This window comes from Channa argus, chromosome 8, assembly GCF_033026475.1.
Source record: "Channa argus isolate prfri chromosome 8, Channa argus male v1.0, whole genome shotgun sequence".
NCBI classification, from domain to species: Eukaryota; Metazoa; Chordata; class Actinopteri; order Anabantiformes; family Channidae; genus Channa; species Channa argus.
Window position 1 is genome coordinate 6,477,695 of NC_090204.1, and position 14,541 is coordinate 6,492,235.

The window sequence follows — 14,541 nt, forward strand, 5'->3', positions numbered from 1 at the left end:
TCGTGACAGAGGATTTAAATTTAGACAAAGGCTGGCCTGTTGTCGGTTTTATTGGCTGTCTGGGAACAGTGTTCATTATAGAAAACACAAAAACAATTCTGGGTGTTATGGCTTATAAAATGTAATACAAGAGATTAACATTCCCAGTGTTTTTAATTTTAATCTCCAAGCAGCACCTGGAAAGCTGCCAGTGCAGGTTTCTGTCAGTCACCTAGAGCATCAGGTTATGGGTCAGATAGTTAAACATGAAACAAAGTGCAATTAAGATTTTATCTTGGTTGAGCAAGTTCTGTCATTTGTACTACAGGCAAACAGGATGAGGCCAAACAAACAACATAGTTATGAAATTAACAAACAAAAAGATCTAACACAAAGGTGACTAAAGTTCCTTAAATAGCTTGTTTAATGTTAGCTATAAATTGGGTAGAGTACTTTTTATACTTTAGTTGTATATTTATCATTTTACACCACTGACCACTTCTACCCTGTTACATTTTACATATAAAAAGCAAATTAATAAAATATGATGTATTGCAGAGGTTACACTTCCTAAAAATATTTAGTTCAAATTAGTCTAAAAGCCTACTTCTCTTCTTCTCCGTCGATAAAAAATATGAAAGGAAGCAAAGTAAAAATTTTAATTAAAATGGCAATTTCGAATGTAGATTTTTGCAACTTTTTAAATTAAAGTAGAAAATGAATCAAAATGCCTAAAGTTTCTCCACCCCACTGCAGATTTTTTGTACTATACCATTTTACATTTTTTTATGTATTTTTCATCTACACTAATGAATTGAAATAAATATAGTTTATAAATATGATTCACTGTGCCTACTACAGTAGCCAACAAAATGCTTTCTAAAGTAGTTCAAATTATCCTTACCAATAGACTACATCTCTTCTTGAGAAAGCAAAGACGAAAAGTTAGATAATGATAAGGACACTTTAAAATTTGCCCATGTAAAGTTAAATTTGTTTTATCAATATGTCTCCTTCACTACCTGTTAACAGCGGTTTTACCCGTGTAATGTGCATAAAATCGTTTTCTCTCATCTTTTAACCATTGCCTAGAAACACGCCTACAACTACAACTTATTCATGGCCGACATGCAAAATAATTGAATTGAATTTGGCCAAATAAAGGAGGCGTGCACAAACTGGAGCTCGCGCTGGATGATTGGTTTTTACCAGCCATCAGTCATCCAAAATCTCGATGCCGATTGGATCGTAATGCTTCAAGAAGGTAAGCGTCGAAGAGGTAGGAAGCTGCACCATTCACGTAGATTTTACGTTCGTAGTCTTGGTTGAGCGGCCCTCTTTAGTCTCCGATTTACGTATTTATCGTTCGGGATTTACCAGGTGAGGTCAAATGCAGAGGAGCGGAAGAGCTTTGCTGCCAGGTGGGGAAAATATTCCAGCTTTTTGCTAAAACGGAACAAATGGAAGAAAACAAAACGGCACTGGTCGAGAGCCTCATAATATGGGTGAGTTTTTTGGCTCGTGTGAGAAGAAAAAAAAATTGGTTACCTGTTTGTGGTGGTGGAGGTGTTAGCGAAAACACTCTTCAACAGCAGCTGGCGCATATGAACCAGAGGACGTGGTCTTCGGATAGTCAAACAGTAGTAACCCTATTAGGTCGCTATTACAGGGATTATTTTTTATTTGACAGATCGGGTTTGTTTAGCGCTGTCAGTCCACAGGTAACTTAGCTAGGTGTGAGGAGCAGGGAGTAAGTCGCACATACTGCAGTCTAATGATTGACGTTATAAAGTTACCTCTGAGTGTGTACGAAGACTACAGTATCGTTCAGTTTAGATGGTCCTGGCTGGATTTAGAGTACTAATCCAATTAACCAGGAGATGTTTGCGGAATGACGCCCTTTGGATGTTTTGTTAAGGTTATGTAACTGATTAAAGGCAGCTAACACCAGCAATAGTTTAGTGCATTAATTTAGCCTAGAACAACAAAGCAGAGCTTGCTCGCCTTGCTGCACCTGTTCCTCCTGAGAGGTGTGAAGCTATGTTGCTATCCTGTAGGTTAGTAAAAGGAGATTTCTTAGATCTTGTGTCAGGATCATTTAACATTTGATTCTTACATTAATTAATTAATTATCAGTATATCACTAAGTAAGAGGTTTGTGACCCTATCAGGAATTTTACGCAAAAACCTTTTCTACAAGTAGAGGAAAGATATCACAAATAAAGTTACACTCATAACTGATGGAGCTAATGCAGGTAATGAATATAAACACCAGGGTCTATATGGGACACAATTGGTCAGTTCAAGGAAATGGATGCCTAAATATTTGCCTGTTGTAGGAGAGTTCACCTTAGATCTTGGTGTCTACTTGAATTATTTACATCTCCACTAAAGCAGTATAGCCTTTGTCTTGACTTTTCTCTTTATTTGTGGTGTCTTTGCCAATTTTTTATTTTATACTTATACTCTAAATTATCCTCGTTCAATACACCCACCAGCCTGTCATCTGATCTTCTCACTCTCACCTGATGCTGTATAGAGGTTTAGGTGCGGGCACACTAGCTCAGCACATCTCTTGTGCTGCGGAGGCACCCTTCAGCAATAATATGGATAATGTTACCACATGCCTCTATCTCCGTAACAGTGTCTTTGCTTGGATTGCTGATCAGTCCTCATGTTGCTGTGTTGTTTGTCACACAGCTGCAGACCTTTAATACTCCTGCACCCTGCAGAACAGTGGAGGATCTGACCACTGGAGCAGCGATATCACAGGCACTGCATCAGATGTGAGAGCACACATACACACAGGAATAGAACCTGAAGGTTCTCCAGATGGATGCACAATTTTTAGGATACTTTCTTAAACTGTTTTATTAAGTCCAGCCACCCATAGTAATTGAATAGTGGCTTATTTTTATATTTGGATAAACGTATTGAGCCACGCTGGGATCTCCTGTAGAATCACCTGTAGGAAGAGTATTTGCCAGTTACTCCTCAGGCAACACCTTTTTATTCAGAAAGTACCAAATCTTACCAAAGGCTCAGTTTTCTCTATGTAAAACTGTCCCAACACCTTTATACTACCTCTGTTATTCTGTCCAAGCAAGTGTCCAATTAGTATACATCATATAGCTGAGTTAGAAATAGGGGCGGCTGTAGCTCAGCTGAACCCCTAACAGCCCATTCCCATCCCCAGTGCCAGTCCAAGGCCGGTAGAAATGGAGGAGGGTTGCGTCAGGAAGGGCATCCGGCACTAAAAACTGCCAAATCAACATGCGGACAATGATCTGCTGTGGCCACCCTGAACTCCCGGGATAAGGTCAAATAAAAAAATTTAAAAAAAGGAGCTTAGTTAGAGAAAACCCCAAGTATTACTGCAAATCATTCTAAGAAATGTAGGAAGTGAATAGCATTTTAATATAGACAGCACTTCATAAAACACACCAAAAACATCTAAAATACTTTAAATATGGTGAAATGCTAAATAGTAACAATTTTAATATTATTTAAGGGTAGAGCTTGTCCTTGCATGGCATGCTGGTATTGTTGCAGGGTTAGGGCATGTATAACTTCTATCAACTTTTTTCTCTCTGTTAATGGTACGTGTGTGTTTGTGTGTGTGCTATAGAGACCCAGCATGGTTTAGTAATCAATGGCTCAGTCGTATCAAAACAGACGTTGAGGACAACTGGAGACTGAAGGTATTGCTGTCTCCCCTGTGACCACCTGTCCATTGACTTTCTTCTTCATAATTTGCCAAACCCCTCTGTGTGCTAAATCCTCTGTTTGCTACAACCCTGCTCAACTGTTCTTGACCCTGACCTCCTACTTGCTCCAGGGCTGCAGTTCCTGTCTTTAGTCTGCGCTCTGACCCTGCGATCTGAGTCCTCTGGTGAATTGCATGCCATCCCCTTTCTTCTGGTTGCATTTCCTGCTACTTATTTTTGTGTCCCTATATCTCAAATAACATTTTGGCATGTGACAACAGAAAAAAGGTCTAAATATTTAAGTGAATGATGATCCATTTAGCCGCTTCACTTTGATTGTGCATTGCATGACTTTGAATTAAGGAAGGGATTCTTTGTTCTGTGTCTTTGGTGTCCATAGATCCATTGTAAACTAAGTCTATAATCTTGTGTCTGTGATCCCCTCAGATGAACAACCTAAAGAAAATCCTTCAGATGGTGATTAATTATTATAATGAGGTAGGTAGTGGCTGTATACACCATATCCTTGCTGTATTTGGACAGTTGTTGGATCACTGGAAGAAACAACTGCATGCACCGAGTGTCAGTGTGTTTATCCAGCTCTTGTGGGAGTTGTAGTAAGCTGTATTTCTGTAGTGCAAAGTGCATGAGCAAAATAAGGTGTGCCGTTGAGCTCAAAACATAAGCTGAAAATCTGGTACTTTAGTCTGGGAAATTATTTGTCTAAACCAACACGTGATTAAAATATTTTGTTGAGCAATACTTTTAATTGTAGCAAGACTGTACTGCTACTGCACTTGTGTTGAAAGGTGGAGCTTTTATAGTCAGTACAGTTTCACTCACTGTATTCTTTCATTCAGAAGGAGCTAGCAAGCTAATTTAATCTTTGCCCCTGTACCATCAGGTCTTAGCCCAGGAGATCTCAGACTTCCCCTCTCCTGATCTGGCCAAGGTAGCAGAGCATTCACACCCTGTAGAGATGGGTAGGCTGCTCCAGCTTGTCCTGGGCTGTGCTGTCAGATGTGAGCGTAAACAAGGTATGTGACTGCTGTGTGTCTCGACAAATGTAGTTGGATTAAGGCCGTCACCCGAACAGTGTTAATTGTTGATATAAGGAAGACAGTGTTACATTTGGATGTGTCACACAGGTGATGAAAAATAATAAATGATGCATGTGTGTTTGACGAATCTCTCTTTTCTTCACAAGACTACATTCAGATCATCATGACCTTGGAGGAGTCTGTGCAGCATGTTGTCATGACAGCAATCCAGGAGGTCAGTCCATCTCGATAGCATGTTTTGCTAGAATAAGACACATTAAAATTGTCCAGAAAAGCTTGGCTGAATGGTTTTGCTGAGCAGCTGTAACTTGTATTGAAGCAGATTCAGCAGGAGTAGTTGTCGAGGAAGGGCAGAGGGTGTGTGCTTGTGTAAGGATAAAATGGGTTAAGGCTTGGCAGCTTTTTTAATGATAATGTGTAATAAACCCAGTCACTTTTTTTTTTCTCTCCAGCTCATGAGTAAAGAGATCATGGCCCCATTTGGTGCAGAGTTGTCAGGGGACTTGGAACAGCAGGTTAGTGTTATTATTACTGGATCCTTCAAAATGGGAGAACGTACTATTTAAATAATGACTATGTATAATAACTTTCTGGGAAAAACCCACACCAAAGAAATATTATTGTATTATTGTTGTGTTAAATTGGTTATACAGCCAATTTAACACAACAAGAATCCCTAAAGTGTACATAACATTCTAAAATAAATACAGTGATTACATATATTCCCTAATTATCATTAAAGTTTAATAAAATATTTGACTAGAGGTAGTTTATCTAACTTTGTTTAATAGTGATTTCAAACAGAGAAGCAAGGAAAAACTTGTTCAAGATGCTTGACCCATTTTACCACCTTTTTAAATGAGTGACATTGTTGTTTAATCAGTTATAAATCAGTTGATTATTGCTGGATTCATCTTTTTTTTTTTAAATTTACATTTCCTTTTAGCTTAGTAGCATTGTATAAACTGCATAACATTTTGTTGGAACCGATTTATCATTTTATTTACATTTAGCAAACTCTTTTATCCAAAGCGACTTACAAGTGAGGTACAAGGCAGCAAAAATCTAAGTCAAGGAGAAAACATCAGGGTTTACAATTTCATGAGATGCAAGTGCAAAAAAGAGCAGAAAGGAAGGTTTGTTTGTTTTTAGTTTTTTTTTTTTTTTTTTTTTTTTTTTTTTTTTTTTAGATAGAATAGATTAAATGCATAGGAAGGTGCGGTATTTATCAATTGATACTATGTCAAAATTACTGTAGTTCCTCGCTCAATTAAAACGTAACATTACATATTTTAAATGGCCATTTCCTGACGTTCCAAAGGGCTGAAATCAGAGAGGTGAAACAGCTTGGAATTTCAAGCTAAGCCAGGTTTCATTCACTGAAAAAGCAACTGTGGGATAACAGAACCTGAATAAATAAGAAGCGCCACAGATATTTCTTGATCATTTTATGTTACATATCTCCTCCTAAAGGAAACATGCATGCATGTTTACATGAAGAGGACGTGATGGTTAAAGAGGTTAGAATGTCTTTCTAGCGTTATGACATGAGTATTGTAGTGTTTGCTTGTGGTGTGTGTGTGTGGGAGTTTGTGAATGTTATGTTACTCAGTTTAGCTTTCTTTTTATGTGTTCAGCTAAAACAAGCCCTGGAAGACCTCGCTGAACTTTTAACAGAGAAGGATGCATTAGCCCAGCGCTGCCAGGAGCTGGACATACAGGTGAATACAGAGCCCCGTCTTGCTTCCAAGTTTCTTCTGATAAATGTACATAGATATGATTTGTTTGCAGCTGTCTAGCCTCAATAATTTCTGTGTGGTTTGCCAATATTCAGCTCTCTGTTTGCACACCCTACACACAAATTCCTATGCTTCAGTATGAGCGGGAGTTCTCTCTCGAGTAATTCCCCCTAATGCTGGCGTTCATTGTCTGGAGCTGCTGTGGCAGAAAGACTGTGGGCTTACAGTCTCGGCTCTGATGGTTCCCAATGTGGCAACCAGCCCAAACATTGCCACTGCTGGGCCTCACTTAACACTGCACAGCTACAATAAATTTAGCATAGTCACTGATCAACTGTTCAATTGGACTCTTGACAGATTGATTTGTTCAGTCCCCAGTCTTGCTCAACACTCGTCGCAACGAGGTAAGTTCAACGTGGCCGGCTATTTGCCAGAACTAAACCCCTCTAAACCAACTGCTCAAATGTTTATTTTAATCCGCTAACAGACAACTGAGTCAGGATTCTGTTTGAGGCAAGTCGTCCAGTGTGTGTGTCTAATATTTTGTAGTTTTCTTTCACTGTTATATTATTAATTGTTGTCAACATAACATTTTTACAATTCGCTCTTTATCTCCATAAGCTTACAGGATAGATAGAAAAAGAAAAGGGAAGTTGAGATATGGCTCAGCAAAATTTCTATTTGATTGTATATCTTTCAGGTGACTTGTATTGTGATAATGATGACAACAATAAAAAAATACATTTTTTTTTTGTTTTTTTTTTTAATGTACAGTATGATAGTGGAACACACGTTATTTTGCATATGTTTGCTATATTGTGAGTTTGTGCAGTATGTATTGCATACATATCTTTATTATATTGATTTCCACTATGTAGTCCAATCCTAGATAAATATGTAGTTTCTAAGACAAAGCCAGACAGTTTTTATCTAGTTTCAGATATGTAGGGCTTTTAACCATTGTCACCTTAATCCAACACTTTATGGTCTTTGGTGTTAAACGAATACACGGGGGAACTAATGGGTAAAGAAGTAAAACTGACTAACCATATATTAACATGTTTGCCTAAAGTGCACTTTGTCTATGCTTTGCTTCCATCATGGATTAACTGCACTGTTTGATTCATCAGGTGGGAGAGGGAGAGTGTTATGTGCAATACAAAGAGTTTGATGCTTTGCATGAAATAATTGACCAAAGAGAAAGTAAACATCACAAATGCTGATTGTTGCAGATATTTTTTGTATATATAATTCATCTCAACCTTAAAACAATGTCCCTTGCTAGATTTGCTCAACATCTCATTGCACCTGAGCAGGTGGCCATTCTGCAGGAGGAACGGAACAGCTTACTGGCTGAGAATGATGTCCTAACAGACCGAGCTCATCAGCTCGACACATTTGATGACCCCAGCACACCCTCAGGAAGAAAGCACAGCCAGTTACAGCAACAGCTGGAGACACTGCAAGAGGAAAACTTCAGGTTTGTCACTTTCTGCTGATTAATATTACTATGGTACTGTTACACTCCCTGCAGATGGAATGAGCTTTTTATGAGCTTCAGGATAAATAAAGGATTAAAAAACGGATATAAAAGACTGAACAGATACATGTGTTTGCATCTTTTAGGCTGGAGGCTGCTAAGGATGACTACCGCATTCACTGTGAAGAGTTGGAGAAGCAGCTTATTGAAGTTCAGCACCGTAATGATGAGCTCACCAGCCTAGCAGAAGAATCTCGAGCTCTCAAAGATGAACTGGATGTCCTGAGGTTTGTGAGATCGTGTACTGTAAGTTTATCGAGTCAAGTAATGATCTTTAATTCAGTGAGAAGAGCAAAAAAACAAACTTGAGCAAGAATAAAAAGCAGCGTTCACAGAGCAGCATACTCTTAATGAGAGATCAACAGGCAATGGGGCTAGGTAAGAAAGAAAATAAGTTAAGAACTAATCCCTGAAATTAGCTGATGTGTTTTGTTGGCCTTCACAAAAAAGGGTTTGTGAGAGGAAGAGCTGTATGAGGGAGCAGCGATATTTAAATACACAAATACGTTTTTTGGCATCAGGACCGAAAGAAAGTGCTTCTTTCTGTTATTTACTCAGTTATAATGAAGCACAAACTGCCAAACATACAGAAGTGTTTTTACAAAACGTCACACACATTTATTCACAGATATAAAAAATATGTTTGTTTATCTAAAATGCTTATCCTATTAATGGTTGTGGGGTTTTGCACTAACATTCAACTTTGAATGCAAAACCCAAGCTGGTGTGTGCTCTTTTACTGTTTATTGAATGCAGAATAACTAATCAACAGTTAGCTGCAAACACATTCACCCTTCTATAAAATCAAACAAAACTCTGGAATAAACTACTTGCTTATAAATTTATTAGGCTTGATTAAGATGTATCACTGATTTCACGAAATCTTTCACTTTTGAACATGTTCAGGCTTCTTTCACTTTGTGATTTGCAATGATAAATAAAATATGAATGAAAAATAAAACACACTCCACTATATTTGGTATGAAGCAAACCTGAGGATGTATTTTACATTTCAAAATGTACCAAAAGGACCATTAATGTTTTATTATGTGAAGTTTTATGAATTAAGCAAACATTATGCAGAACTTGTTCTATAGTTCCTTATGTTAATAATTTTAACCTTACCTGTACTTAAGCACTAATAAATCTATTTTTTCTATTTGTACACAAGTCCCTGACAGCACAAACATCAATAACCTCAGTAGATTTCTTATTGATATTTGCATATTTATTTCCTTCTCACATAGGACCTGCTCAGATCGCGTGGTGATGTTGGAGGCCTCAGTGGAAACGTATAAGCGTAAACTGGAGAATCTGGGTGATCTGAAGAGGCAGATGAAGCTGCTGGAGGAGAATAACATGACTTACATGCAAAACACTGTCAGTTTGGAGGAAGAGCTGCGCAAGGCCAATGCTGCCCGTGCACAGCTTGAGACATATAAGAGACAGGTAAATGCTATGTAAAGCATGGCGGAAAATCTAACCCTAGAATGAGTGGTGAAAAACCTCAGGCTGTGTAGGTTGTAGTAATGATTTTATCCCCTTTGTGGAAATTTATTAAAGTTACATGTATACAGAGTCACAGGGACAACCCCACAATTAACTATACCTCCCTTTAAATACCCACTCATTGTCTGATTGGTGTGGACAAATCATAAACACTGTAGGTGATGTCCCCTTCACACATGTGTTTAGATATGCTTTATGGTTAAAATTACATGTAATACAAATCACTGCTAATTTCAGATTCATCTTCTGTGTAGGAGAGATATTAGTTCCATGAGGCACTTAGTAAGTCTTTAAAAAATGTATTTAGAGCCTCATAGCATTTTTGTTTTATGCAAATGTGTTCCCTCCTTCTTTGTTAAAGGTCCAAGAACTACACAGGAAGTTGTCTGAGGAGACCAGGCGTGCAGACAACCTGGCCTTTGAGATGAAAAAGTTGGAGGAGAAGCATGAAACTGTAATAAAGGAAAAAGAGGTGTGTCAGCTTTTATTTTTATATTTAAACACTCACTGGGCACTTTATTAGGTACACCTGTACACTCTAATGCCATGATTTTTTAATAGAATTATTACCTTTCTGACATTTTCAATTTAAAAACTGAGAAATTATAACATTTTAAAAGTAGAATTTATGGCAGCGCTGCAGTATTTGTGTGCATTAGATTGTAAAGGTGTACCTAATAAAGTGGCCAGTGAGTGTATATCGTAGCTCTAGCTTTGATAACACTCTGTACTAAACACCAAGACTTGGTTTTAACATTTCTCCCCAACCCTAATGCAACTACTAGAGGATAATCTTTGAGAGAGATTCTCTGAAAGAGATCAATGAAGAGCTTCGATGCACAGAGGCTCAACAGCACCAGCTCTCTCAAGCAGGTATCTCTCTAGAAAGCAAAGTCTCACAGTAATGATGCTACATATCCATTCATCACTTTATATTATGCATACATCTTTTCATGTAGGAATGCTTCCTTCTGGCAGCCCCAGCAATGATAACTTGGCAGCTGAATTAGTACCCATTGAATACAGGTAATAGGAATATAGGACATACGATTTATTTTTCTCTCTGCTCCAGTGCTCTTTGTGAATCCTGAATTTGTATGTGCAATTCTTCAGAGAAAAGTTCATCAGGCTACAGCACGAGAACAAGATGCTGAGGGTGCAGCTGGGGGGATATGAGAGTGAGAAGATTGCTGCTCTGCAGTCCCATCTGGAGGAAGCACATAAGACCCATAGTGAACTGGACACTGAGAACAGGTTAACAGTACAGTATATATATATATACCTCTTTGAAAGAGATAAAAGTGACTTTTTTTTTTTGGTTGCCTGCTCCTTTGTTGTTAGCAATTGTAAGCTCTGTCATGTTAATGTATAATCCTTCCTGCATCTGTCTCTATTATAAATCCACAGGTTGATTCAAGAGCGGATCAGTGAGCTGCAGCAGCAGGTTGAAGACCTCCAAAAGGCTCTGCAGAGTCAGGCTGCCAAACCTGATGATGTGAGTGTCTAGATGGAGTGAAAATGTCGAACAGAGTTAATCTTAGAATGTTAGACTTTGCGCTAGCATGGCATTATGCAAGAAAACTACACTAGTTTATCACTTCAGTCAAGAGGATTTAAGTTTAGAGGATTTAAAGGTCAAATTCTTTCAACTTTATTTTTTTATTTTGCATTAAAAATAATGTGCTTTAACTACAACCCCAATTCCAAAGAAGTTTTGATGATTAACATAAAACATTAATAAAAAGATTTTCTATTTTAACATCTGATATGTTTATGTTCTGTTGTAAATAAAACATGGGTTGGTGAGATTTGCAAATCATTACATTCTGTTATATTTTCTGTTGTACACATTGTCCCAACTTTTTTAGAATTTGGTTGTAAATTTAATTTTGTATTTTCAGTCAAACCTGAAGCGGAAAATTGATGCACACATGTAAGTATAATAATTAGGTCAGTGCTAAGATAAAAGCAGAGAGATTAATATAAATTTCCATATTCTCCAGTAAGGGAAGTTAATAGCTTTTGTTTGCCTAGGGTCCAACTAAATGAGGCTCAGGACGAAATCATGAAGAAGAAAGAGCTGCTGGCGGACCTTCAACCTGACAACACTCAAACCTGTTAGTCTCGCCAATCACAAATCTGGCTTTGCCAGCGTAAACGGTGTCAATATATAGTGTCAGTAAAGCTAAATTATGTCTATCAATAGAAACTAACCTCACACTAATAATGCCTGGTGACTTTCTGTTTGGCTCAAAGCGATGAAAGTGGATGAGCTGATGGCTGCACTGAAGAAGAAAGATGATGACATGCGGGCCATGGAAGAAAGGTACAAAATGTACCTGGAAAAAGCTCGCAATGTGAGTGCTATTGTTTGTCTTTGTGTTTTTGTATTTTCATGTGGTAAAAGACGAGGTTGAGTCCACTAGTTCAAGTTTTGCCAAATTGGTGCTGTATTTACTGTAGGTTCTTTTTCCATTAATTCTCGTAGGTGATCAGAGCACTGGATCCAAAATTGAATCCAGCCACAGCTGAGATCCAGGCGCTGAGGAACCAGTTGGCAGACAGGGACAAACAGATTCTCAACCTGGAAGTAAATCTGCCTTTAAACCTGTTCAGTTTTAAATGTTAGACGTAATGCAAAAATACAGTATGGTTTTAAAAGGTTTTTTAAATCGTATTTCATTCTTCTTCCTAGCGTCAATGTGAACAGGCCAGACTGAGGGAGAATGAGGAAAAGCTGATCGTCACAGCTTGGTATAACAAGGTAAGAGACAATTACAGCAGGTCACCAGATTTTATTTCCTGCTTTTGTCTACCCTGCTAATTTGTCCTTTATCTTCAGAGTCTAAACTTTCAGAAGTTGGCCATTGAATCCCGACTCAGTGGCCGCACCTCCTCCATGCTGTCCCCTGGTCAGTCCTTCTTGTCCCAGCAGCGGCAAGTCTCAAATGCCCCACGCCGGGCACTTTCCATCAATGTGCCTGCTACTACCTCTAAGTAGACCTTGTCAGAGCCAAAATTAGTAAAGGGCAAGATACTAAAGTCCCCACCCCCCCCCACCCCCCACCCCCCACCCCCACAGGTGAGCACTCAAGTGACCTTAAACACATTTGCTGTCAGCAGCGTGGGGGGAGGCGGAGAAATCGGAGAGCACTTACTTATGAAACACAACCCAGCTAAGACCACAGCACATTGTCCCTCAACACAGAGGCTGACGAGCTGATCTTGGACCCACAACTTGTGTTCACCTCACTTGTAAAAATAACCCACATTGTCTAAATCATAGACTAACTGTAGAACATATTTAGATTCTTCCCTGTGTTTGCTGTGACTGAAGCTCAGTACTCGCTATAATCAGCTCAGCTTTCTTACTGTATATCCTGTCATGTTGTGAATGTGGTGAGGAATTAAAGAAATGTAAATGAATGCTTAACTTCTTTATCTAGAATTACACCCCATCATGTGTAGAAATGTGTGGCTTGTTTTTGTCCCCTCTCATGCTTTTTGTTTGGAAAGGCTTACTCGAATTCCAACACCAACTACATGTGACTTAAGATGATTGTTAATGTTTGTACCACTGAACTATCATCCCATGTAGTGAAAGAGCTACAAGTGAATGAAAACACAAGCATTTTTTTGTCTTATAAGTAAATGTGATATTTGGTGCTGGCCACCACCTGCATTTGAGCATCAATCATTCACCATTTTTTTACTAAAATGGAACAAGCCCATAAGGTAAAGCTGTGAAAATCTGACAATTCATAATAGATGATTGACCTCTGAGGTGCTGTAATAACAAATCCAGGATTTCTAAAGTGTGATTTGACTTCTCTACTGGCAGCATGCAGATCTTTATTTTCACTGAATACCTTGAATCTTATTTAATAATAATGATCAGGAATATAATCTTTAAAGTTGTACAGCTGTGAAGTGATTTTTGTCACCAGCTTTTGATCCAAATGTCAAGACGAGGTTAAGTATTTATTTAGTACCTTTTGTAAAAATCTAAAAGTTACAATAACTTGAGAATTTTAATTACTGCAGTTGATTGTACTTAATAGACATGTTTTCAGGTCATTTAGTGAAAGTTCAGAGTGAAGAGCAACTGTAGAGAATATTGTGGATTATTGGCTCTCTGAGCTTCAGGAATCTTAATATAATTTATGATATATATATAACATGAAATGGCTGTTGATTGCCTCCTCACTCTATATGTTTGCAGTAACACTAAAGAGACCTTCTCCTATCAAGATTTTTGACATTTGTGACCAAAAGATTTATGTCAGTGTGTTTGTTTGCAATGGAAGCTTCTTCTATATTGCTGATTAAAAAGCAATGGCATTTATGTAATAACAAGTATGGTCAAACACTGTGTGTGTGCATAAATGATGAGAGATGAGGATGACATTAGGGGGTTTCAGGAAATTAAAGGAGTTAATATTTAGTGCTTTTGGTTTTCTTGTGAATAAATAAATTCTTTTCTAAAAGTGTCCCGAGTAGCATTGATCACACTTTGACCTCAATAAAAAAAATATGGCTTAAACATTAATTCCTGCAAAAATACATTAAAATCTGCTGCATTTTATATCAACACCTCATTTACTTGACAATGCATTTTTTTATTTTGTGTCATTGATGCCTTCATACATGAAAGTGTAGAAGCGGTTTATTAAATTGCCTCAATCATTGATCGATCATATATATAAATGTAAGCAACCCGACATTTTATTAGTACATTTATTGGGTTTTCTAATCAAAACATGGTGTTAGTGTTCATACTGTAAAACCCCATGAAGTGTGTGTGTATATATGTGTGTATATATGTATGTATGTGTATATATATATATATATATATATATATATATATATATATATATATATATATATATATATATACACACACACACATACACACAGGTTAACGGATTTGCTTTTCCACAGCTCTCTGGCTTTTATGTTGAGTTAGCTTTTTAGGAACAATCTTCTCAGACAAAAAACAATGCTAA

At 37.8% G+C, this 14,541-nt stretch overlaps 1 protein-coding gene across 2 annotated transcripts; it reads left to right on the top strand.

The window, feature by feature from the left end:
• Positions 1-1,279: 1,279 nt before the first annotated feature.
• On the top strand, positions 1,280-14,025 carry hook1 (hook microtubule-tethering protein 1). 2 transcript variants are annotated; one of them, XM_067513444.1, is made up of 23 exons: positions 1,280-1,484; positions 2,680-2,765; positions 3,608-3,680; positions 4,134-4,184; positions 4,591-4,723; positions 4,894-4,961; positions 5,200-5,262; positions 6,385-6,468; positions 6,844-6,890; positions 7,772-7,966; positions 8,113-8,253; positions 9,274-9,475; positions 9,897-10,007; positions 10,321-10,408; positions 10,495-10,561; positions 10,649-10,789; positions 10,943-11,030; positions 11,437-11,468; positions 11,570-11,652; positions 11,792-11,892; positions 12,024-12,125; positions 12,231-12,299; positions 12,378-14,025. In XM_067513444.1, the coding sequence occupies exons 1-23, from the start codon at positions 1,440-1,442 to the stop codon at positions 12,534-12,536; spliced, it is 2,229 nt and encodes a 742-aa protein (XP_067369545.1). In that variant the 5' UTR covers positions 1,280-1,439; the 3' UTR covers positions 12,537-14,025. The 2 variants fall into 2 exon arrangements, with proteins under 2 accessions (XP_067369545.1, XP_067369546.1); XM_067513445.1 differs by lacking the exon at positions 6,844-6,890 and having other exon boundaries at positions 1,282-1,484; positions 7,803-7,966.
• The last annotated feature ends 516 nt before the right edge of the window (positions 14,026-14,541 follow it).